Source organism: Globicephala melas, chromosome 19 (assembly GCF_963455315.2).
Source record: "Globicephala melas chromosome 19, mGloMel1.2, whole genome shotgun sequence".
NCBI classification, from domain to species: domain Eukaryota; kingdom Metazoa; phylum Chordata; class Mammalia; order Artiodactyla; family Delphinidae; genus Globicephala; species Globicephala melas.
In genome coordinates, this window is record NC_083332.1 from 34312763 (window position 1) to 34338861 (window position 26099).

The 26099-nt window shown below is 53.7% G+C and overlaps 1 protein-coding gene across 3 annotated transcripts in view; it reads right to left on the reverse strand.

The window, feature by feature from the left end:
* The window catches only part of GNAO1 (G protein subunit alpha o1), a 167390-nt gene that overhangs the window by 21286 nt on the left and 120005 nt on the right, over nucleotides 1-26099 (reverse strand). For all 3 annotated transcript variants that reach the window (XM_060289756.1, XM_030848038.2, XM_030848039.2), the window contains exon 4: nucleotides 4185-4345. In XM_060289756.1, coding sequence (XP_060145739.1) covers nucleotides 4185-4345 — 161 coding nt within the window. The remainder of the gene's footprint in view (nucleotides 1-4184; nucleotides 4346-26099) is intronic.

Below are 26099 nucleotides of genomic sequence, written 5' to 3' on the forward strand. Positions count from 1 at the left end.
GGTCTTTGGCCTCAGAGCCCCTCCCACACCAACACTTGCCCTGTAGACAGACCAGGCCTCTGCACTTCGCCCGCCCAGGCCACGCACTGGGAAGGGCTTTAGGGGTCGGTATGGGCTAGGTTTGAACCCCAAGCCAGGTTGGGATCCAGGAAAACAGAAAGGGGGGAGCTCGGTCAGGCTGGCAAGAAGATTCAAGGACCCAAAGGGCCAGCCGGGCTACCCATCCCTGTGTGGGGAGAGCCCCACACACAGCCCACGGGAAGTGGCCCTGAGGGCCTGAGTCATGGCATGACGTGGGGTCCCAGGCTGCGCGTGGAGGGGCTGTGCTTTATTGGCACCTGCCCTGGGACCCACTGGGGGGCTGGCTCCCCAGCTTGTGGATGTCCACAGGGCTGGGAAGGGTAGACGCCCTCACCGAGGAGGGTGTCCCTTGGTAAACCAATAACCCAGGCTGCCTCAAATCCTTGTGAGAGTTCTCCCTAAGGAAATAAAGCCGACGGTGTGTTCCCAGGCTCAGGGAAGGCAAGCTTGAAGCCACACTCTTAGAAAGAGGACACTGCTGGGACTCGAGCGCAGGTCTGCCTGACTCCAAAGCCCGTGCTCTTAAACTGGCCTGCAGGCCTCCTCTCCCCTGTGGAAGGAGAGAGGCAGAGGCAGCAGAGCAGACCTGAAAGCTCTGGCTGCTGCAGAGCCTCCTCTCCAGGCCTGTGGGCATCTGGGCAGTCTCTGATCTCAGCCTGGAGGCCCCTTCCCGCCCTTCCCAATCCTCCCAAACCCTCTGTGCATGCCCCTCCCCACGGTCCCACTGCCTCTGCTTAGAAGCTGTGTTGGTTTCAAATCGAGCCTCCTCCTGTCGTCTCCAGCTGGAGACCAGGGCTGGGAGCCTCTGGTCTTGGCCCCCATCCCAGCTGGGGAACCTCCTTTAGACAGACAACCTGGCCCTCTGTCTCTCGGTGCTGGCTGAGCCTCACGCAGGGAGGAGGCCATGGCGGGGGTAGGGTGAGCACAGTGGACCGTGCACCTGCTGTGTGTACTGTCTGCCGACTGTCCTGGGTTCCCCGGAGCCTGTGTTCCTGTGTGTGTGTGTTCGTGTGTGTGTGTGTGTGTGTGTGTGTGTGTGTGTGTGTGTGTGTGTGTGTGTGTGTGGTAAATAACAGATGAGTAAGCTGTACAACATGTCAGGAGGTGATAAGTGCCAGGAGGAAAGAATCAGGCTACCAGTAAGTGGGGAGGCTGGCTGGGGGCGGCGATTTGATATCAGGTGGCTGGGGAAGGCTTGTCGAGCAGGATGACATTCGAGTGCAGACTGAGGAGGTGAGGGGATGAGCCTCTCATGCCCCAGTAGCAGGACCAGGGGGCACAGAGGCCACGACCTCAGTGGAGGAGGAGCCCAGGCTGCAGGCGCTGGACGGGAGGTGGTGGGGAGGCTGAACACGGGGCAGGCGCAGGTAGTGGCGAGACTGGAGGGGTGATGGAGGTGAGGGGGACACAGCACGTAGGCCCCTGAGGTCACTGTAAGGACTTGGAATTTCACTCTGGAAGGCTCTGACCAGAAGAGCGTTGGAATGATGGCTCTACGGCTTAAGGAGAGCAGATGGGGAGGGGGGCAGGAAGACCCGAGAGGAGGGAAGGAGAGGACGCTTTGCCAGCCAGCGCTGACCTTTAGTGGGGACCTCAGTCTGGGAAAAAATAATCCTACCAAACCACAGAACTACGTCTTACAGCTCCTGCTGGGATGTGCTCAGGTTTCTGGGTTTCCAGGACCTGTCTCAGAGCCATCATTCAGAAGGGAAAGGGGAGGGCCAGCCGTGTTCACCCGCCCCCGGCTCATGACACAGAGAGACCTGGGTGCCCTGTCTCCCCGAGAGCCCTGGAGCCTCACCAGTAACATGAAAGGACGGGCCAGCTCCCCAGGGCTGGAAGGGGACATGTGGTGACTGAGGCTCTGGGCCTTGGAGAGACACTCACACAGTCTAGGGTGTGACTGGTGCCCCCCGGAGCTGTGCCAGGCGACAGCCCTACTGGGCCTCTCCTTTCTGTCACAACAAGTCTACGTTGAACTGTTTCACATTTTGGGCCTCAGCTCTTGTCAGAAGACGAGATTTAGCAGCTGAAACTACAACAGCAAAGCAACCCTAGACCAGAAAGTATTTAAGGTCCTTCCGAACCTGACTGCCTGTGGGTCCCGCCCTTGCCCGCCTCGGAGTCCCGTCCCAGAGACGACAGAGAGAGAGAAGGGTGGGTCTCCTCAGCTTAGCTGGGGGGGAGTTGACAAGTACTGACTCAAGTCGTTCATTTCAAGTTATAAAGGTAACCACCAGAAGAACTAAAAATAATCCTGTAAAACTAGCAAAAAACTGGTGGTGGAAGTGGGGAACAGCAAAGGAAGGTCTGACTCCCTCAGCTTTCACAGCTGGAGGTCATTAAATACTATTTATAGTTGGAGGGTCAGGTTTTTCTGGACATCACTGGGACAAGTAAATGGAGATAGTTAACAGCAGGAGGGGAACAGGCCTGGGAAGAGGATTCACTATCAATTTTATACCTTTCTGTATTGTTCTAAAATTTTTTTGCCATGGGTTCAAATTATAATTAGTTAAGTGGTAACAATTTAAGTGGGGGTCACGATTTGATGCCCTGAGGAGACCCTGAGGGTGGTGGGGGGATGGGAAGGGCCTGGACTTGGGCAGAGCAGTGGGCACAGAGGGGGAGACGAAGCGGGGGACTCTCTCCAGGCCTGAATGGCTGTGCGTTGAGGGGGCGACCTGGGTTGAGGTCTGTGACTTGAGTGTACAGAGAGAGGTGTGGACTTGAACCTTTGGGCTCGCACCCCTGGTCCACCAAGGTGTCCTGGGGGCTCATCAGTGGCTGGGGCCTGCGTCGCTACCACCTGGGACTCACGGGACCCAGGCACCTGCCCCGTGGACAATCTAGGTGTGCAGAGATGGGAAGACAAGTCCCTGGTTTGTTAGCTCTCGTCACAGCCAATGGCAATGTCCCAGCATCCACTAGTGAGCGCTGTTTTCTTGGAGTTAGTCTCCGCTACATCGGCACCGTGGAGACCAGCGTTTCTTAATCTTGGCGATACTGACATTTTGGGTCAGGTAATTCTTTGCTATGAAGGACTGTACAGTGTGTCTGTAGGAAGTCAGCAGCATCCCTGGCCTCTACCCCACTAGACATCTGTAGCACCACCCTAGTCAGGACCATCGAAAATGCCTCCAAACATTGCCAATGTCCCCTGGGGGCAAAGTGGCCCCAGATGAGAAGCGCTGGTGAGGAAGCTGAGCAGATCCGTGTCGGAGCACAGGTGTCCTAAGATAGTGGGGTTTAAGCCCAGAGGCTCCCACTGAAAACCTGGACATGAGACTGTAAAAGTGGGTGCGTTTCCTGAAAGCTGGAGTGCAGGGACAATGTCTTCAAAACAGAAGGCGTGTCCCCGACCACCACAGATCATTCCCAGAGGCCTGGAGCCCCCCATCTAGGGGCCAAGGGCATGTAAACTTCCAGACGCCCAGAGTGACAAGGCTGCAGCAGGCAGTCCTGTGATCCCCTGTCACTCCCTCTGCCTTCCCCTCTCCTACCCCTCCAGCCCTCTCTGGCTTTCAGCTGCTTCACCCCCTCTCCTCGCCTGCCCCACCGGGCCCCTCTCTCTCCTCTGTCCTTTTCTTCCCCTTATTAGTTATAACACAGTATTAAAGTGTATGTTTGATTATTTATTTTACTTATCTGATGAGTTACATATTCCTTATTTTTAATTTTAAAGATAGAGGAATGGAAAGGGTATTATTTTCTCAAAAAGAAGACAAAAGGGCACCATGTAAGTTATTTTCTATGTTGCCCTTGATTTGTACTTATGGGGTCAAGGGTTCTCCAGGGGCAAAAACACTGCTACACTGACAATCTTCCTTCTGGAGGGCCAGGCCCCCTCCAGAGCAAGCAGGTGATGGCCCCTGGGCCTCTGGGAGCCCTGTTGTCGGCTTGTGCCCCCCACCTCCCTGGCCTCCTTCTCATCCCGGGGGCAGGAGGAGAAGCCCCTTCTCCTTCCTTCCTGACGCCCGAGGCAGAACACCTCACAGCGGTTCCCACCTCAGCAAGGGCGCCTCCTTGCCCCACTGACCCCAGCCCTTCCATGCCCGCACTGCTGCCCCACTCTCGGCCTCCCGCCTGCCTGGGACACTCACTATTTGGCGGAGTCGTTGAGCTGATACTCCCGGGACCTGTTGAAGCACTCCTGGATCCCTGAGTCGCCCCAGAGTCGCACCATGGCAGAGAGCAGCTCTGGAGAGAAGGGCTCCGTGTCTTCCATTCGACTCACCACATCACACACCATCTTGGCATCGGCCTGTGAGGAGACATGGACGGCGGCTTTGAGGCCTCGGTGGGGACAGAAGCCCCGGCCGGGCACCTGCTAGGGCACCGGGACAAGGGCTCAGCCCTAGGCCTGGTCAGGGAGAGGGGAAGCAACAGAGGGTCCTTTACTCAAGGGCACGGTAATCGTTACTAGACCACTGCTCCACTCTCGAGCCCTTTCAACCCTGCCGCCCTCCAAGTAAGCCAGAGACCCAGGCTCCTCAGCCTGCCGCACGCGGCTCAGGAAGCGAGCGGAGGTGCTGGAAATCTGCAGGTGTCCTTCGCGGTGGGAGAGACACGAAGGAGACAAGGTCAACGCCTGGAAGACTTGTAGCCAACAAAACATTCTGCACCAAGGTACGTGGGGCCAAAGCCTTCTGTGGAGACTTCCGGAATCAAGCTGTCCGGCTAAGTAGCTACTTATGTCTCAGAGCCTGTCTACTGCACAAGGTCAATGGGAAAACGCTGGCACTGTGTCCCCTTCTGCCTGCCGGCCCTGGGAAGGAAGCCACAACTGGCCTGGAGGCCAGCAGGCCATGCCCATGATGCTGGCCCGGACCTAGCTCCCTAGGGACTAGTTGTCCCGAAGACATCAGCCCTCGGATTCCCAAAGTCACCCTCAGCTGACAGGGAGGGCTGCCCACCAGGAGAGCGTGGGTCCCCGTCCGTCTAGGAGATGAGTTTCTTCAGCACCGCAGCCTCCCCTGGGGGCAGCCACCTGCAAAGCTGGCCCTGGGACTGAGGCGTTGGGTGCCTTAGGCAGGCGGTGACTCAGGGATACAGGCGTGGGTGAGCAGGGTTGGTGCCTCCACCTGGGGCTAAAAACAGGCCTGTGAGTCAGGGCCTATGTGCTGATGCTGCTCCTGTGTGCCTGCGTGACCTCGGGAAATCTCAGCCTGCTTTCCCACCTGTGGGATGACTGTGACAAACCGGGCCAGTTTCCCAGACTTCCTCCTGTGGACCCCTCCTTCCAGGTTCCTGCCTGATCTGTGAGAAGGGAGTCGGGACCTGAGGGATGGGTAGGGCAAGACTTCTTGCTGGGGGAGAGACACCCCCCCACCTAGAGCCGCACTATGCCTCAGCCAGCCACTCAAGGGTGTGGTGTAGAAACCATGGGCCTCCACAAAGCCACTTCATGCTCCTCTGTGTGTAGTCTGGAATCTTGGGACTCCCACTCCAGTGGGATGCAGTGCATGGTTTGGGGAAGGCTGGCCCGGCGCTGTCCTCCCAGCTCCATCTCGTCCCCGAGGTGTGGCAGAGGCGGGGGTGGGGCAAGGTCCTGTGCTGGCGACACCTCTCTGTCTGCCCTTCTGTTTCTCTCCCATCTTCCCCAGCTCAGTGCACGCCACAACCATCGGCCCAACTGCTCAGACTCAAAGACTAGGAGTCATCCTTGATCTTGCCACCTCCCTCCCAATGTCCACTTCTCCCCATCTCCTCCTGCACAGCCCTGAGTCCGAGCCACCACCATCTTTCCCTGGCTGCCCCGAGCCCCCTCCCAAGGGGTCTTTGCCTTCCTCTTGCTTCTCTTCAGTCTGTCTGCCACATAGCAGCCAGCAGGAGACCGTAGAGAAAGAACCCACAATTTTTTTAACTGGGCACACTGATATCCGACTTAAAGACTTCTTTTCCTAATTTTGCTTGTGGCAGAGATGTGACCATGTGACCCGTCCTACCCATGGGGAGGTAAGCCAAAGTGTAGTGAGGTCTCTGGAGAAGTCTTTGTAAAGGGAAGATGCACCCTTTTCCTCTCACTTCCTCCTTCCTGAAGCCTGTGATGGCTGGAACTCTAGCAGCCAACTTGGATCATGAAGACAAGGTCTACACCCTAGGGACAGTGGACAGGTGATCTAAAAACAGGTCCTTGACGACTTTTTTTTTTTTTTACATTGAAATTAAACTTATACCTCATTTAAATCACTATTTTCTAGGTCTCGGATATTCACAGTCAAACCTGATCCTAATGGACACAATAACTCTCCCTGTTTAAACTCTTTCAATAGCTTCCCATTATCCCTAAATTCCAAACTCCTTACCTTGGCCTCCAAAGCCCCTGCCTACTTCTCGGTCCTAACCGCCCACCCTTTCCCCTTTCCTGGGCCTCCAAGCACACAGCCTTTCCTTCTGTTCCCCAGGTAGCCAGGGTCACCTCACCTCAGGGTGCTCCACCGCCCAGATCATCCTTCCCCTGGCTCTTCCCCATCTCAAGTGTCACTGCCTCAGGGAAGCCCTCCTCCACGCCCCAGGCAGAGTCTGCCCCCACGCACACCAACCACTCCAGTCACAGCTGGTGCTGTGTGTGCCTGTTCCTCAGGGCAGGGATAATCTCCTGGCTTTTCACGGCACCCCCACCTCACAACGCTCTGTACATAGCTGTTGGTGCTCAGCAGCATTTGTGAGATGAATGGGTCCTTGGCATTTTACTGTCAGGCACAGCCTCGATTTCTCACTCCACCCTCTCTATCTCCCAACTCCTCTCATCTTGTCCATTTCAACAGCACTGTGTCTCGTTCAACCATGACAGCAGCTCTGCCCGGTAGCCATCCTGTTTAACAGATGGGGAGAGACTGAGGCTCAGAGGTAACTTGCTCAAGGTCACACAGCTAGTAAATGGGAGAGCCTGGACCCAAGGTTAACCTCTACTGTGCTCCAGCCAACAGCCCTGGACTTGCATCTCAGACATTGGTGTCCAGCCCCGCCCCCTGATCAAAGGTAGGGGAGATGGGTAAGGAGGAAGGTAGGAAGGGTCAGGCATGGCGGGAGGAAGGGGCCTTGCCGATGCACCCTGGAGGACAGTGGCAGCTGTCTGGCTGGGCCAGCCCTGTGGGGGTCAAGCTTAACAAGCAATTAATAGAGCCAGAGGGGGGCCTTGCCCCTTTGTCTTCCTGCCTTTGGGGCCCTGGGGGATGCGGCTCACACTGGGCCTGACCTTCCTGTCCAGGTCCCCTCCTGGGCCGGTGGCGGGGTGGGGGAGGCATTTTCCAGCACCTTGCCCTCTGCTACAGCCCCCATGGCGCTGCCACCTCTTGCTGGTCAGAGCACGCCCAGCTGTCCCGGCAGCATGAGGCGTGACAAAGCAACGCATGTACCGGGGCAGACCCACTACGTCTGACCTGTGCAGTGTTACTCAGTGGAGGATGCCGGGGCAGTGACCAGCTTCAAGGTGGCAGGGAACGGCCCATCCCCTCTGATCTGCTCCATCCTTTTCTGCTGGATGGCTGCCCCCTCTACCTATGTGGCTTCCATTCCCTCCTTTTGAGGCACCAGAACCTCTGCTTGCCTGAAGGAAAGCACTCTTTCCCCCGACTCAGTCTGAGCAGTTTGGGTGGGACTTCCTCTGTCCCACGGCTCCAGCGTGGACACAGGGTCTGGCCCTGGCCGGTCCATCCTGCTGGCCTTAGTGAACAGTCTGGGGTGGACAAAGAATCCAAATTTGTCAAATGAGACTAACCCTACCAGCTCCAGGACACCTGTATAAACTATTAGGAGAGAGAGACCCTCAAAGGAAGGGCCCACCTGAGTGTGGAGCCATCACTGAGGCAGAGCTGAGAGAGGGAGGCACGCCGGGTCCCCATAACATGTCAAAACACCTGGGTCCAGCTGTGCCTGCGGCCACACATACCTCTGGCTTTCCAGCTACCTCAATCAATCCTCTGACTTGTTCTTAACCTAGTTAAAGACTTGGTTTATTTTTGCACGTGCACCCCGAAGAGTCCTGACAATACACTGCCTGGTGTGCCGAGGCCAATACCAGGCTTACCTCCTCCAGGCAGACCCAACCCGTTACTGCGGCCAACACAGTTCCTCTGGCATCGGACTCCCCTCCCCTCTTCCTGTCATGCCTGGGCACACGTCCATGCCCTGGGCACACGTCCGCGCCCATGTGCTGCACTATGTTTCCTGTGTCGGGGGGCACTAAGATGCCCTGTGGGCACTGGCCACGTATTGGACACTAGAGGCCATCTGGTGGGCTTCTGGAGACAGTCCTGCAAGGAGCTGAAGGAGGCTGTTCACTGACACCGTGCCCGGCAGGGCCCTGCACGGTTGGGCTGAGTGGGTGCAGGACATTCGTCACTGTGTGCCGCTGTCACACACCAGCATGCCTGGCCCCCAGCCACTAAGTGCCTGTAGTGCCCCAATTACTGCCACTGCCACAGACACCTCACAAATGTCTAACATGCCCCTGCGGGGCACCATTTCCACTGAGGGTCAGTTAGGAAGCCATCTGCCAGCCCGGGGCTAGGGAAGTGGGCCCCGCCTTCTCACACTGCCCCCAGCGGCAGAGAGCAAGGGAGGGGCGCTCCCTGCACGTGACAGAGAACGTGACCGCTGCCCTTCCTCAGACGCATGGGCCTGGGTGGCTTGGGTCTGGCACTTACAAAGTACCCAGTATGCCCACCCCTCCCCGGCCGCCATTCTCTATGGGCTGGGGCTGCCCGTGCTGTAACGTCCAGTTCCCATGCCACCACCGCCAAGACTCACTCCTTTCCCGACAGCACCCTTTGGTCACCCCTGCCTCGGGGCTCCAGTCCTGCTCCATGCGGCTTTCTAGGGGCTCCGGCCACAGGCTCAAGGCACCACCCAGAACTGGGGTCCTGGCTTGAGCAGGGCCTTAACGTCTCTGGGCTCAGCATCCTACCCTGAAAAATGGGGTGACAGTATCATCATTCTCTTCATAGAGCTGTCGTGTGAGCCAACAGAGCACTAGCACAGGGAGGACCTGAGGGGCGGGCCGTGCTGCCGCCCCAGCTCCCCGGGGACCAGAAAGAGAAGAGGAGGCCAATCTGCCTGCCCTCGGGATGCCTAGGGGTGGGGGCGTGGGAAGGGGTGAGACATTTAAGGACATGCTGGGACCCTGCATTTCTGAATGTGAACCACAGGCAAGATGCCATTTTTTGTTGTTTTATTTATTTTTTATACAGCAAGCTCTCATTAGTTATCTATTTTATACATATTAGTGTATACATGTCAATCCCAATCTCCCAGTTCATCCCACAACCACCACCACCCAGTTTTCCCCCCTGGGTGGCCATACGTTTGCCTCTATTTTTGTGTCTGTGTCTCTATTTCTGCCTTGCAAACCGGTTCATCTGTACCATTTTTCTAGGTTCCACACATATGCGTTAATATACGATATTTGTTTTTCTCTTTCTGACTTACTTCACTCTGTAAGATGTGGATGGACCTACAGACTGTCATACAAGATGCCATTCTTCTGGGTTTTGGATCAGGAGGCTCCGGAGAGGTTATGACTCTCAGGGACACCTGCAGGATTCTTCTCACCATATCAATGATTTAAAATCAGCGTTAACATTTCTTTTCATCAGAGCCAGTGTTACCTTTCTGGTTAAATGACATCTTAACGGTGACATGTAGATGTCCTGAAGCTGCTCTAGAAAGAGGTGAGATACTTTTGGAAAGCCCCGCAACACTAGAGAACCCCGCAGAAACCCTACCCATGAGCATCTGGAGAAAGGGGTGGGCAGGGAGAGGAAGCGGCACATGGAGATGGGGGCATCTCCAGCATTTGGTGGGGTGGGGAGCTCAGCACAGGGTGCCTCCCAGAAGTGGGCTGCCCTGGGCCAACGCTGGGGAGCAGGGTGCCCAGGGTGGTGATGGGAGCAGCTGCCCCCGTGAACTGACAGTACACAGGGGTCCCTCGCTGTGACATGCAGCCCAGGGCCCCCTGCCACGGGGACATGGACTACTGGGGACTGGCCATGAGTGTGCTTGGGAAGCAGCACCTGCGATCCAGGGGCCTGTCAGTGGGGCTGCCTGCTGGTGTCCAGGGGTGAGGGGTTCTACTTCCAGAAAGCTATCTCTAGTCAGCCAGCTGGTCCTGAGAGCCGGAACCCATGCTGTGAGGAGGGGTGTGGGCTTCCATGGTCCACAGGCCCCTTCCCGCCTGCCCACTCTGCACAGAGAGCCCCCCTGCACCAGCTTCTCTTGCCCAGTGTCTCCTGGTCACCCTTCTCAGAGACGCAGCAGGTGCCAGCCTGTGCTGTGCCACACCAGGGGTGGTGGTGGGATGAGTGGTGACACAGGGAAGCTGGCATTGGCCTGGCTGAGCCACTGGCAATGAATACCACACACCGCTGCGCATACGCCAGGCACTGCAGGGCCTTGCAAGTGCCCTGGTGTATGCACCATCTGAAGCTGGGACTGCCAAGTGCATGTTAAACACTTGGGTCTGCAAAACTCTTCCCCTCTCCTCTGAGCAAAGGGGCTTGGAACTAAAGTTTGAGAGAGAGCCTTTTCTCTCTCAAGAGAGGAAACGCAAAGGATATGGTGGGGAAGCGAATAGGAATTTTCAGTCAGGTGACCCAGGTTCAAATCCTGGCTCTGCAGCTTTTTTTAGCTTTGTGACCTTGGACAGACCACTTAACCTCTCTGAGCCTCTGCTCTCTTATTAGTTCCCACCTCACAGGGTTGTTTGTGCAGATGAAAGAGGCTAAATCGACGTGACACAGCTTTGCAACATAAAGAGCCCCACAAATGCTAGTTACTATAAGCAAAGGTGAGGTCTCTGAGACACAAACAACAAGCTGACATAAAATAAGCCTACTTTGTACAAGATTTCTCAGGTAAGCATGATAATCTTGATAACAATAATCATAGTAATTATAACCGTTTCTGTTTGAAGAGCTGCTTTGGATCTTTCAGAGTTTTCCTCCTTCTCTCATCTTTTAGACCAACTAAAGTGTGACTGTGTGCATGTACACACACACACACACACACACATACACAGACACACACACACACCAGTCCTCTACCTGCGGGGAAGTCTCCATTCTGCCCAGCCCTGCCGCGTGCACTGCGGTAGCCCCAGCTCCCACCAGGGGGCAGGAGTGCACAGGCCAACAGGAGAAAGAGGGCAAGCCGGACAAGCCCAACCCAACAGACCAGGCAGGCCAGGCCCAGTGGGCACAGCTGCCTTGGGAAAGAGACAAACAGACTCCCGATGTTGGAGGCCCAGCCTGAGTACTGCAATGTCAGCAGATGGAGAATGGCAGCGTGCACATTCTGGGCACTTCGTACATGCTACCCAGGGCCCTGCATCTGAGAAAATGCGGCAGTCACATTCTCTCTTGCACGTGCAAGGGAGTGACCCTCCCTTCCCATCTGCCGCTGGGGGAAGTGCGGGAGAGAGGGGCCCCCTCCCTCACCCCTGCTTCCCTGGTCTGAGCTGGCACATGGCTCCCTAACTGTGACTCTCAGTGGAAGTGGTGGTCCCCAGGGTATTTTAGACAGCTATGAGGTTTTTTTGTTAGTGGCAAAACTTGAGGCACTACAGGCACTTAGCAGTTCAGGGCTGGGCATGCTTGGGGCTCTTTCTTCACTTGGACTTAGGAGTACTTCACAAGGCCTGTGCCTAGAGCACACTGTCAGGCACAGGGTCTCTGGGGGGGAGAGGGGGGCACCTCACAGGCCTACCACTTGCCTTAGCGAAGGGAACCTTCCTGGCTCTCCAGAAAGATGCTACAGCAGAACCAAGGGTTGGGTGCTATTTCTAATCTTGCCTCCTTTCAGCTGTGCCGTCCCTTCTCAAGCCATCCATCCACACATCCCTCACCCCCTATCTAGGGTACCTACCCATCCAACATCAGGCGTCCACCCACCCATTACATCATCACCCATCAGCCACCCTTGTTCATCCATCAACCAACTCACTCCCACAACCACCCGCCCATCCCTGCACCTCCCTTCTATCCTTCCACAGCGTCTGCCCATCCCTTCAGTCTTCATTTGTGCACCCTTTTCATTCCTTTCACTCCTCTTTGATCTATGTAGCCACCCACCCATTCACTCACTTATCCTTAGTACACCCACTACCGAGTGGGGTCCCCACCTTAGGAACTTTCACGTTTGCCAGAAAGAGAAATATTTAGGCATAAGGAGAGACTGTCTGCATCTCCCCAGCCCTGAACACATCACGGGACAACTGCCCCCTTGACGTCCCCTCCCTCTGTCCCATGGTCCCATCTTTGTCAGGAGCCTGGGGCCTTGTAAAAGGAAGACTCTCCTAAGACCTCCAGCTGGGTTCAGAGGATTCCTCAGGGATTGATTTGTCCTAAGCCCTTCTGGAAACCTCCTCTGTTTTGAGCCCAGGCTGCCTCCTGAGGAGGGGGGAAAGACTTGGGTTTTCTGAAGAACCTCATTTTCTGAAGGATCACACCCTTTTCCGTCTCAAAACCATTGGATCTTCCAGTTGTTTAGAAGCAGCTTTTCCTTCTGGCTTGCTATGTATCTTCAAGAACCAGGGGGTTGTGGGGATGACTTTGGCCCGGGTTCCAGCGCTCACTGGTTCTAGCGCTCGACACCTAAAAGCTTCCACTCAGAAACCATCTGCCAGACCTTGTAATTGGTGTGGGTCCCACCCCTGGCCCTGGCCCAAGTTAAGCAGAAGGAGCCAGTGCTAGACCAGCGAATGTTTGCTCACCACAGGCTGGCTGAGCCCAGGGCTGGGTGCCGGGGATATGGCAGCCAGCAGGATCTGGAAACTGCCCACCCAAGCCTGCTGTCCAGTGAGGGCGTCAGACACATCAACCAAGCTGTGGAGTCCGGGAAGGCTCCTCCAAGGAGGCAGCCACTAAGTAAGGGCCACAGCTCAAGGAGAAACTGGTGCGGACGGGGGATGCGAGGGGGGTATGACTGGGAGCAGGCAGTCGTGGGTCAGCTGTGCCCACAAGGCAGGCACAGTCCAGAGACTGCTCTTCCCTCACGGGGGAATTAAAGGGGAAGCCGAGGGCCTTGCCAGGAAGCAGTGGATCCTGGAGGGCATCAGACACCCCTCCAGCTATCAACAGGACCTTTGGACAATGGTGGGCTCAGAGGTCCACACAGCCCACGGACATTAAATGAAGAACAGTACCCAGCCCGCACAGATGGTCCAGGAGCTCTCACACAGACCGAGTGCAGTGCGAACTGTGTATCCCCAACCCAGGGAGAGCACTGGCAGCAGCCTGGGCCCCACTGTGGGCAGCTCCAGGATGGAGCCTTACGGAGCAGATGCTAACACTCCCTGAGTGTGGGTCTGGGGACATTCTCAGGCCCCCGGCCCTTCTCAGGAGGCATGGCTTTTGGCCTTCTCCCCAGCTGTGCTGTTCATAGGTGAAGCCACTGCGTGTGTCTCCTAAAACCACCCTGGCAGGGGTTTCAGGGCCAGAGGTGGGTAGGGAGACTGTCGGGTATGGGGCGGGAAACGCTGAGGCCAGTGTAGAAGGGGGCGAGCAGGGCCTGCAGAGGAGGCCAGTGCCCCAGCCAGCGATAGCCGGCGAGAGTGCAGAGGGGTGTCCTAGGTGGGTGACTGGCAGAGATGGGGGGTGCAGGACAGCAGCTGTCCTGGGCCCTCTGGGGCAGTGGTGTGTTTATGTCGCCACGGCTTCCGATTGCTTCAGATCGCAAGGATGGAGTGGGGAAGCATGCTTGCCCAAAACCCCAATCAGCAACCCCTCTGGAGCAGCCTCGCGTGGTGCCACTTTCTCTTGTTGCCCTTCTCCCCTTGCTGGGTCCAGACCTACCAGTCTATACCTCCTGGGAGGCTCTCCTAGACGGCGCCGGGGAGGACAGCTGAACCACCAGGCAGGCACTATTCAGTCCAAAATAAACTTTAAGATGAAAGGGACAGAAATTTCCAAATCCTCTGCCTCCTTTCCCCTGAGCTCATTGTCCTGAGATGGGAGAAAGAACTAAAATTGGATAGGCTAAATTTCTAAGAAACGAACAACGGCAGAATGAAATTACCCACACAGAGCTCAGTCAAAGGGAAAGAAAAGTGATAATGGACAACCTCTTCTCTTCAGAACACAAAGTGATGGTGGTGAATAGATTAATTAGAGCCGCCTCAGCTGGGAGACATTAGTGACACAATATGGAAGAGAAAAGATGGAAGCTGAAACAGCACGTACATGATGGGAGGCCGGCAGGTTCTGGAGATGACAGGTTTGACTGATGGTGCCTCTCCTTGGGCTTATTCGCTGACACCCCTTCCCTCCTCGTCTCCTCGCTGGAGACATCAGTTCCCGCACCATCCATTAAAGTGACCGGGGGCTTCCCTGGTGGCGCAGTGGTTGAGAGTCCGCCTGCTGATGCAGGGGACACGGGTTCGTGCCCTGGTCCGGGAAGATCCCACATGCCGTGGAGCGGCTGGGCCCATGAGCCATGGCCGCTGAGCCTGCGCGTCCGGAGCCTATGCTCTGCAACGGGAGAGGCCACAACAGTGAGAGGCCCACGTACCGCAAAAAAAAAAGTGATTGGATGATGTTTTTGTTTGAAAAGGAGCGTGTCACTTGTTTCTTGGACCTCAGGGACACAGCCTGGGGCAGTGCACCAGGTGTCCACGTTCTGCCTGACTGACCCTGCGACCCTGGGCAAGTCTCATCTGTTTTCGGAGTCTCTGTCCTCAAAGGCACAAGGAAGAGGTTGGCTGGATCAGTGATTCTCAAAGGGTGGCCCGCACACCCCTGGGGGTCTCTGAGGGGTCCACAAGATCAAAACTGTTTTCCTAACTCTATAACGATGTTATTGGCTTCTCTGCCTGCACTGATGGTACAAAAGCAACGGGAGACAAAACCGCAGTCCCTTCGCAGGAAGCAGTGGCACCTAACTGTACCAGCTGCCATTCTGTTCTCTGCCACTGTTCAGTCACAATAAAACCAATGCCAGTTCTACTTAAGAATGTCCTTGAGGAAGTGGCCAAAATTATGAATTAAAAGAATCTCTAGGGACCTCCCTGGTGGCGCAGTGGTTAAGAATCCACCCGCCGATGCAGGGGACATGGGTTCAAGCCCGGTCTGGGAAGATCCCACATGCTGCGGAGCAACTAAGCCCATGGGCCACAACTACTGAGCCTGCGCTCTAGAGCCCGCGAGCCACAACTACTGAGCCCTCGTGCCACAACTACTGAAGCCCACACGCCTAGAGCCCGCGCTCCGCAATGAGAAGACCGCACACTGCAACGAAGAGTAGCCCCCGTTTGCTGCAACTAGAGAAAGCCCATGTGCAGCAATGAAGACCCAACGCCAAAAATAAATTTAAAAAATAAATTTATTTAAAAAAAAAAAAAGAATCTCTACCCTGCACGCACGTCTTTTTCATATTCTGTGTGATAAAACACGAAGTGTGGGGCAAACGCAGATGATGGTTTTCTGGAGGGAAGGCACTTGTAAGACTGCCCTGCCAGCCCAAATGGTCCCTTTTTTTTCACACGACACCACTTTTACTTGAAAGAATGCCTGACAGACAAACAATGGTAATTCAGACTTGGTCTTTGGAAGACATTTTCTAAAAGACCAAGCGAGCCTATCACTTCAAGGAAAGCAACTAACAAATTTGTTACCAAAATGAAAACATTCCAACTTTCAAGCAAAAAATCAGAATTCTGGAAATTTGTATTTAACACCATAACTTGACAGCTTCCCAATATCTGAAGACTTTTCTGATAAGATAGATGTTGTTAACAAATGTGAGTTCTTCACATTCTCCACTGAAATACGTCAACATTTGGAAGATGTGCATAACTTTGAACCAGTATTTTCCAAATGATCAAAATGACGTTAAGAATCATGCACAGTTGACCCATTCAAAGTGCAAAGTAGACCAATGGATTTTTAAAAGAAGACTTAGCTGAGAGGACGGTACAGAGGTTTCCCATAAAACCCCTGACCCATGCATGCAGAGCCTCCCCCATTATTGACATCACTCACCAGAATGGTACACCTTATTTATTTTTAAACCAAAGATGAACCTACATTGACACATTATAATCACCTAAAGTCTGTAGCTAACCTTTGGGTTCACTCTTGGTGTAGTACATTCCATGGGTTTAGACAAATGTATAAATGACATACATCCATAACTGTGGTATCATACAGAGTATTCTCACTGTCCTAAAAAATCCTCTGTGCTCTGCCTATTCATCCCTCCCTCCCCCAGCCCCTGGCAACCACTGATCTTTTTACTGTCTCCATAGCTTTGCCTTTCCCAGAAGGTCATATATTTGGAATCATACAGTACGTAGCCTTTTAAGATTGGGTTCTTTCACTTAGTGATATGCATTTAAGGTTCCTCCTTGTCTTTTCATGGCTTGATCACTCTTTTTTTTTTTTAATGCTGAATAATATTTCACTGTCTGGGTGTTGCCCAGTTTACTTACCCATTGGCCTACTGAAGGACCTTTCGGTTGCTTCTAAGTTTTGACAATTATGAATAAATCTGCTATAAACATCTGTGCGGACATAAGTTTTCACATCTTTTGGGTAAATATGAAGGAGCATGATTGCTGGATTGTATGGTAGGAGTATGTTTAGTTTTGTAAGAAACCACCAAACTCTTCCAAAGTGGCTGGACCATCTGGCATCCTATCAGCAACGCCTGAGAGCTGCTGTTGCTCCACATCCTCACCAGCATCTGGGGTTGTCAGTGTTCCAGGTTTTGGCCATTCTCAAAGGTGTGTACTGGTGTCTCGTTCTAATTTGCATTTCCCTGATGACGTGTGATGTGGAGCATCTTTTCATATGCTTGTTGGCTATCCATGTATCTTCTTTGATGAGGTGTCTGTTAAGGTTTTTGGCCCATCTTAAAATCAGATTGTTTGCTTTCTTACTGTTGAATTTTAAGTGTTCTTTGTATATTTTGGATAACAGTTCTTTACTGAACCTTTCTTTTGCAAATATTGTGTCCGAGTCCAAGGCTGGTCTTCTTATTCTCTTGAGAGTGTCTTTCACATAACAGTTTTTAATTTTTATGAAGCCCAGTTTATCAATTCTTTCTTTCATGGACTGTGCCTTTGGTGTTGTATCTAAAGAGTCATGGTCACAACCAAGGCCATCTAGATTGCCTCCTAAATCATCTTCTAGGAGTTTTATACGTTCACACTTTACATTAGGTCTGTGATCCACTTTGAGTTAACTTTTGTGAAAAGTATAAGGTCTGTGTCCAGATTCACGTTTTTGCATGTGGATGTCCAGTTGTTCCCGTACTGTTTGTTGAAGAGACCAATGGATTGTAACGTAACAGAGTAGGAAATGGTCACTGATATAGTTTCAGATTCTACCCTTTAAGAAACTACTGCTTGGGGGCTTCCCTGGTGGCGCAGTGGTTGAGAGTCCGCCTGCCGATGCAGGGGACACGGGTTCGTGCCCCGGTCCGGGAAGATTCCACATGCCGCGGAGCTGCTAGGCCCGTGAGCCTAGCCTGCTGAGCCTGCGTGTCCGGAGCCTGTGCTCCGCAACGGGAGAGGCCACAACAGTGAGAGGCCCGCAAAACGCAAAAACAAAAAAAAAACAAAACACAAACTACTGCTTGGGACTTCCCTGGTGGCGAAGTGGTTAATCCACCTGCCAATGCAGGGGACATGGGTTTAAGCCCTGGTCCGGGGTCCGGGAATATGCTGCGGAGCAACTAAGCCCGTGCGCCACAACTACTGAGCCCATGTACCACAACTACTGAAGCCCTAGGGCCCGTGCTCCACAACAAGAGAAGCCACTGCAATGAGAAGCCTGTGCACCGCAACGAAGAGTAGCCCCCGCTCACCGCAACTAGAGAAAAGCCCGCGCGCAGCAACAAAGACCCAACGCAGCCAAAACTAACTAAATAAAATAATTTTAGTGAATTTCAAAGAAGGACTATTTGAAAAGGCTGGTAAAATACTCCCTTTTCTACCATGTGTTTGTGTGGGGCCAAATGTGATTCAGACTCTCCGACCTAACAACACATCACAATGAACTAAACACAGATGCATGTGTGAGAAACGCACTTGTCTTCCATTAAGCCCGACATTAAAGAGATGTGTAAAAATGTGAGACAACGATATTCTGCTTACTGAAGTATTTTTAGACAATATATTGAGATTAATTTTCATAAAAATGTTATTTGTATTAATATGTAATGGGTTTATTATAGTTACTTTTAAATGAATAAATACTGAAAAATTTGTCTTATTTTTAATTTCTAATGCAATAAAGATTGATAGCTATAACCTACATAAACAAAATGTTTACTGGGGTCCTCAGTAATTTTTTAAAAATTATAATGTGTAGTGTAAAGGTGTTCTCAAGCCAAAAAGTTTGAAAACCACTAGACCAGATCATTCTTTCCCAAACATTAACCCTTGAACACCTTCTAACTTCTGCCCAAGTTCTGTTCCACCTGATGCCCATCACTTTTCTTAGACACATCTTTGTACTTACGAACTTCATATCTTTATGGTAAACGGAAACCCTGCATGAAGTGATTTAAATAGAAGACACCCAGCAGAATAACTACAAGGAAAGCTCAACACTAATGTGAAATTCTAGCAGGACCCTGCTCCCTATCTCCCTTTGTTAGCAAGGGGGACCATGCAGACGGAGGCCCCCAGCCGCACACGTTGAGGGCCAGCTGATGAGGTGGAACTGACTCACACCAGACCTTCTCATGGGCTGAGAGGCGGGGCTTTGAGCTACAGACAAGACGTCTCAGGTAGAAAATCAGGAACTATGAGTTTTTGCCAAAGGCTAGTAGTGGTGGAAGACTGCCAGGGTTGGGGTTGAGGAGGGACCTCTAGGGTCAGGGGCCAGGGTAGGCCGAGCCAACCAGCCCAGAGGACCAGCAAGCCTAGGGCTGCGGCCTCCCTGGGGTCTCCTGTGAGCCTAGGAGCTGATGACTTAGTCACAAAGACACACAGAGACACACAGATACACACACAGAGAGACACACCTGCTCAGAACTCTGGTGGTCAAGGAGTCCTAAGAGATAATAGCAGTAGCTTATATTTAGTGAGAGCTTCCCAATGGCTTTATTTCATTTAACGTTCACCAGTATTATCGTTTTCCCCCCTTCTATAATTGGAGAAACCACAGCTCAGACGGGTTACGAGACCAGCCCGAACTCCCTCAGCTGGCGGCGGGGGCACACTGGGATGTGCGCCCCAGCTGCCTGCCTCCAGGGCACACGCTCTGTCAGCACCACGCAGCACTGCTTCCCCTGGTTGCTGGATGACCACCCCCGGGCAGCGCCGGGCCCAGAGCCCTGGTCTTTTGACGTCTCTGTGAGGGTAGGGTCTGGAGAGCTGGCACACTCTCTTGCTGCCATCGCCTGCTCTGCTTGGTCCCGCTGCTAAGGGGCTGGAGCTCCCCAGGGGCCCGCTGGTGCCCATCCTGGGGACCAGTGTCAGCATGCTGATGCTGCAGTATTTACAGTGAGGCAGGTGGGATGGCGAAAGGTGTAAGAAACAAGGGTGACGGATACGCGGGTTAACCAAAAAACAGGTGAGGCAGAGTGGCACCTGCGGCTGTGCACCAGCTGGGCCAGGCAGAGGTCCCAGTGGGCCGCCCTGGCAGACAGGAGGGGGAAGGCACAGTGGGGCCAGGCTGGCTGCCAACTCCCTGGACTCCCAGCACCTGGCCACAAGAGGAGCGCGGGGCTGGGGGAGGCTCGGGGCTGAGCGAAGCCTCCAGGGGCCTGTCTCTCATGTGATGTTGGCAGGGACGGGGCTGCAGCAGCCTGGGGGCTGCCACCTGAGCAGCTTTCTCTGAGGCCTGGGATCAGGGCGCATGGTCTCCCCTCTCCACTTATTCCCAGCCATTCTCATCTCCCCGACATTGACACTGGGTGATCTCAGGTACCACGGACACGGGGTGGAACAAGTCTGTACAGACCTGGGCGTGGGACGGTGGTCAACTGCCCCACCGGGCAGCATCCCAGGCCTCAGCTCGGCCCTATGCTGAGGAAGAGCTGCAGGTGGCACATGGTGCCACCTGGGCTCAGGTTCCCCTCTCTCTGTCTCTCTCTCTCTGTCTCTCTCCCCTCTCAGCCCTTTCCATGCCCTGCTCCCCTAGCCCTGGCCAGGGTAGAGGCCAGTCCACACAGCATCTTCATTGGGGTTAGAAAAAGGGAGTTTTTCCTCAGGCCACATGGCTCGGTGAGAGGAAGGTGGGCTGCATTTCAGCCCTCTCGTGGCCCCTGGGTTCGGGATTCTCCTGCAGGCTACAACCTGCCACGTAACTGAGCTGCAGTCCGTGGAGTGTGAGTGTGCAGTGCGCTGCTCTTGGACCAAGGCTCTTCAGGTGTAGGTGTGCTCCCCGCCCCCTGAATGTAGAGGATGACAAAGTCCGTAAGACAGAAGATCCAGTGTCGTGAATCACCATGTGGAGGAGAGCCACACACCCACCCAGAGCACCTGCCTAGACTATTAGCTGAGCAAGAAATAACCTGTTGCATTTGAACCATGAAACCCTTGGGGTATATTTTTTGTAGCAGCTGGTGGTACCCTGATCGATACAACCTGTTAGTGTTCTTCCTCTTCTGGTTTTTGTTCCCTATGTGACATCTGGCCTCTGTTTAGCCCTAGGTTACGGAGTATCTGGGACTGTTCCTCTTCTATTGCTTCACTGAGCAAGACGCTGCCCTCTCCAGAAGACTGTAAGCTGGTGAAGTTTTCTGGAGTATCAGAGAATCTGGGTCTCCCCCTCCGCTCCCGTCTACTCTCCTGGAAAAGGGAGAAAGTTGTGCCCTGAAGCAGTGTTTCTCAAGCCTCAGTCACACACCGACCACTGGCATAATTTTGTTCCATAGGACAATGCATGGCACATAATAGAAGCTTGATAAATGATGGTAAATTTTTGTTGTGTTTCTATACCATCTACTATAATTTACTTAATATCTTTCTTTAGACTTTTATCCACTTAAAACTTATTGTACAAGAAAGTAAATTTAGTATCACTAACAAAAATATCTGCAAAACGATATTTGATATGCTAGTTTTAATTTTTTTCTAAAATGCATTAAAATGAATTAGTAGCTACTGAGATAAACATCAACATGTTTGTCCATCATGCTAGCTCAAACCTGCCCACTCCCTCAACTGGGAAGCGCCGTCCCACGATGCGCAGCATGAGACAGGTACACGGCTAGTGCGTCCCCGGGACGCAGAACAGAAGGAGTACGCCCAGGAGTGGTGAGGCTGGTTCTGGGCCCTGGGCAGGGAGGCTGGAAACAACCTGCTTCACACTTACAGTTCTGCACGGCCCTGACCCTCCTCTCACCATCAGGGCCTCTGCTGCAGGTTCTGTGAAGCCTGGAGGACCACCCTGATTTACTGGACATGTACACTGCTTGCTGGTGGGCAGCATAGGACAGGGGGCAGGCCATGGGCTCCAGTTTTCACCAGCTGCAGACCTCCTATTTCCTTCTCTGTCCTTGCCTCCCTCCGTGGTTCTCTGGTTTTGGCTTCCAGAGGGAATGAGCTCACTGTCGGTTCCAGCTCCCAAGGAGCACGTGGCATTCTCATGGGAAAGGAGGGGCATCTGTGCCTTCCTTGCCTTGGGTAGGGGGATGGCAATGGCGAGTCTGCCCAACTCGCCCCATCTCCCCACTGTCAACAGCCAACTCGAGGGCTCACCTTTGTTAAGAGACAATTGCCCCAAGTTGCCTGGATGCAGATGCAGGAGATCCAGGGGCTCTGGCCTGTTAAGGAGCTTTGTTGTCATGACTTCTGGTCTCCTAGCTGCCAAAGTCCTCTTGGAAGGGAGCGGGAAGGTAAGTGCCCAACCCCCAGCCCAGCAGGGAGGACAGAAGGAAGGAGGGAGGGACCCGCCCTGCTCACCTGTCCCCAGCAGCCCTGCGGCTGAGTGGGCACTTGCCCTCCAGTGAGGTGGCCGGTCCTCTCGGCCTGCCTGTGGGGAGGCCAGAACAACCTAGTCCTGGGGGCCACTGAATCCAAACCTAGGACTGCCCCCCCTCAGGCCTACTGGACCACCCCCCAGCCACCAGATGAACTTCAGCCAAACCCTGAAAGGAAAGTCACTGTGCCCTGCATCCCACGTCAGGCTTGACCTGCTGAAAAGGCGGGGTGGAGGTCTGGTCCCACTCCATTTCTGTTGACTCTTCATCCTTGCCCCACCGCACCCCCATCCACTCCTTCTCTCCTCACCTTCTCTCTGCACTCATGCTCTGGCCTCCTCAAACTAAGCCCCTCCTCTGCCCCTGTTCCCCCTCAAGCCACTGTCCTCCTCTTCCTCCTTTCGTCCTGTTACCTCCGTCCCCACTCCCTCCAGGGGTCTCAGTGCCCTCTCCATCTCCGGCCTGCCCTCTGCTCAGCTGTCTTTTCTCCGGGCTCTGGGCCCCATGGGTGCTGCTTCCTGGACAGTGCGCTCCACTGTCTCCCTTGTGGGCCCCATTCCTCCACCAGACTTTTAAGTTCCTCAGTCCTCAAAACCCTTCTTGCTTTCTCAAGCCACCTTCTTGGTGGGTGGGATGTCACCAGATCCTCCTCTGTACAGGCTCTCTGGGTAGTGACCCCGGGTTCCCTGGCTCCTCCACTCAACTCAGCACGTTCCCGGTCAGTCCCACCCTCCCCCCGCCCCTGGTTTCCCATCCCACAGTCTCCGTCACCGCCTTCCTTCCCATCTCAGTCTCAAGATTTCTGCCGTACCAGCAAATGACCGTTGCTATTTTCTTAATTTTTAAAAACGACATTAAATAAACTCATTTTAAAAAATCAGCTTATCTAGGACTTCCCTGGTGGTGCAGTGGTTAAGAATCCGCCTGCCAATGCAGGGGGCACGGCTTCGAGCCCTGGTCCAGGTAGATCCCACATGCTGCGGATCAACTAAGCTCGTGCGCCACAACTACTGAGCCTGAGCTCTAGAGCCCACGAGCCTCAACTGCTGAGCCCGCGTGCCGCAACTACTGAAGCCTGCACGCCCTAGGGCCCGCACTCCGCAACAAGAGAAGCCACTGCAATGAGAAGCCTGTGCACCACAACGAAGAGTAGCCCCTGTTCGCTGCAACTAAAGAAAGGCCGCACGCAGCAACAGAGAGCCGATGCAGCCAAAAAAAAACAGCTTATCCTATAAAAGAGTTGTAGTACATATATACAATGGAATATTACTCAGCCACAAAAAAGAATGAAATAATGCCGTTTGCAGCAATGGATGGACCTAGAGATTATCATACCAAGTGAAGTAAGTCAGACTGAGAGAAACAAATATCACATGATATCACTTACATGTGGAATCTAAAATATGACACAAATGAACTTATTTACGAAACAGAAACAGACTCACAGACGTAGAAAACAAACTTATGGTTACCAAAGGGGGATGGTGGGGGAGGGAAAAATTAGGAGTTTGGGATGAAAATATCACACTACTATACATAAAAGAGATAACCAACAAGGACCTACTGTATAGTACATGGAACTATACTCAATATCTTGTTAAAAACCTATAATGGAAGAGAATGTAAAAAAAGAATATATACATTTATATGTATATATACATGTATAGCTGACTCACTCTGCTGTACACCTGAAACTAACACAACATTGTAAATCAACTATATTTCAATAAAATTAAAGGGGCTTCCCTGGTGGTGCAGTGGTTGAGAATCCGCCTGCCAATGCAGGGGACACGGGTTCGATCCCTGGTCCAGGAAGATCCCACATGCCGTGGAGCAATTATGCCCGTGTGCCACAACTACTGAGCCTGTGCTCTAGAGCCCACGAACCACAACTACTGAACCCACGCGCCTAGAGCCCGTGCTCCACAACGAGAGAAGCCACCACAATGAGAAGCCCGCGCACCGCAACAAAGAGTAACCCCCACTCGCCGCAACTAGAGAAAGCCCGCGCACAGCAACGAAGACCCAACACAGCCAAAGATAAGTTAAAAAAAAAAAAATCATCTTATCCTAAACAATAATATCAGTGAAATCAGAGGTCGGTATGCTAATTTTTCTAATATACACTAAAATACACAAAACTACTCAAACAGAAGATACTGGTCCATGTGAACTGCCAGGTCAACTTGTGTGACCCCAGGAGTGCCTGAACCACTCTGGGGACACGCTGCCTTTCCAAAGGCAACTCTGTGTTTCCCATCACACAAACTAGAGACCCCAAGGCCAACTCCATTCTCTTCTTCTGTCCCTGCAGCCAACTGATTCCCAAGAACTGACATTTGCCCACAGAAAGGTCTGACTCCCCTGCAAGGCCACCCCTGCCTCTCCTGCATGGATGACAGCAGGGGTCCGAGCAGTCTCCCAGCCTCCAGGCTCTCTCCCTTTAAGTAGGCTACTGCCGAGAGAGCATTTAATCACCCCCGCGAAACCCCACTACGCTGGAACCAAGGCCTCGTCACCTGCCCGCTACCTGCTAGAAGTTCTTCCAGGCCCTCGCTAGTCAGCCACCCCGCCATGCAGCCTGCCTCCCTGCGAAGGCCCTGGAGAAAGACCTTCGCTGAGAGAGTGAGATGGAGACCCGAGGGAGGGAGGGAGACAGAGACCTCGGTGGCTGATCAGGAGCCAGGTGGGCCGGGGACAGTCCAGTGGAGCAAGAGACAGAGTCCACGTAAGATTTATGGAAAACGCAAGGATTTGGCCTCCAAAGATATGGGCGTGTCATTTCAACGGTTTGTGGTTTAGTTTCCTCAGCTCTAAGCGGTGGTGCTCTTCGCGCCATGTTCCCCTCCCAGGGTTTCTGTGAGAACCCGGGGTCTGGGGGAGTTCACAGCTCTCTGAACTGTGAAATGCTTCAATCATGGCGTGCATGCGTGTGCGTGAGTGTGCCTGAGCGTGGGTGCATATGTGCAGATCAGTGTTAGTAGTCTGAGTTGTCCTAACAATAATAGTAAGTCTGCCTAGTTGAGCCACCTTTGTGAGATAACTTGGGGTGAACAAAAGTAGGCAGGATACGCAGGAGCCCCTGAGGGCAGCTGGCACTGCACACACCTGCGGGCCCGCTTGTCCGGAGAGCCCGGAGAGCACTATCTTGCACCCTGGGGGGATGGGCCAGTCCTCCAACTCCCTCCAACTCAGAGACCCATCCACCCGCCTTCCAAGTTGAGAGGGACTGGGCCTGCCTCTCCCAGGATTCTGGGAGGGAGGCAGCCGGCCTTCTCCACCTGGTGGGCCTTAGAGGCTGGCAGGAGGAAGTCCCCTGGAGGGAGTAGCCCCTCCCCAAGAGGGTGCTAGGGGCTGTTACTTGAGAACCAGGCCTGTTTCTATGGCACCAGGAAGAGACCCGGGTAGGGGGGAGGCCTGCAGCCAGCCCAGGCCAGAGCTCTGCCTGGTGAGTGCTCCCACAATGGCCCAGGCTGGACAAAAGCTCACTCTCCAAGGACAAGGCCACTGCCTCAATTAGCTCTCCTCCCAGGAGCGGCTCCACTGATCCCCTAAAAGGCACAGCAGGCTCTCGAGGGCTGCGTGCACCTCCCCCCCCACACCCCCACCCCCACCCGCCTGCCAGCCTTTGCTGAGTCCTGGCCACATTGTGCCCAGAGGCCCCCTGCTGATCTTTTCACTCTCTTTCCCCAACCGGCGCTGCCTTTGAAGTCAGGTCCTCTGTTCCAACTGGAAACTTTGCTCAGAACCAAAATTAGAGGCTGCACAATCAGCTTGCAATTTAAAATGCCACCCAGGTGTCCCCCTACCCCGCTACCCCCTTTTAAAATGTCATCTTAATTAGACGAAGCTTGGCTTCGTGTTTTCTGAAGTTCAAGGTAATTTCTCTAGGACATTTCCCTCCTTTTAGTTATTTTTATCTGTGGCATAAAGGCGGGGTGGGGGGGAGCCACCCAAGGCTAATCTGTGGGTCTGCAGACACCTTGATCCTCCAGCAGCTGGGGGTCGGCTGCCCCCTGGCTCTGGAAGCTGAGAACACACTGCCCTGAGGGGTTTGGAGAAGGCAGGTGCTGAGGTCTGACGTGGATTCTTTCCTCCAGTTAATTCAGCACAAGGCTGTCTGGGCCTCTCTCTTGGGCAAGGAG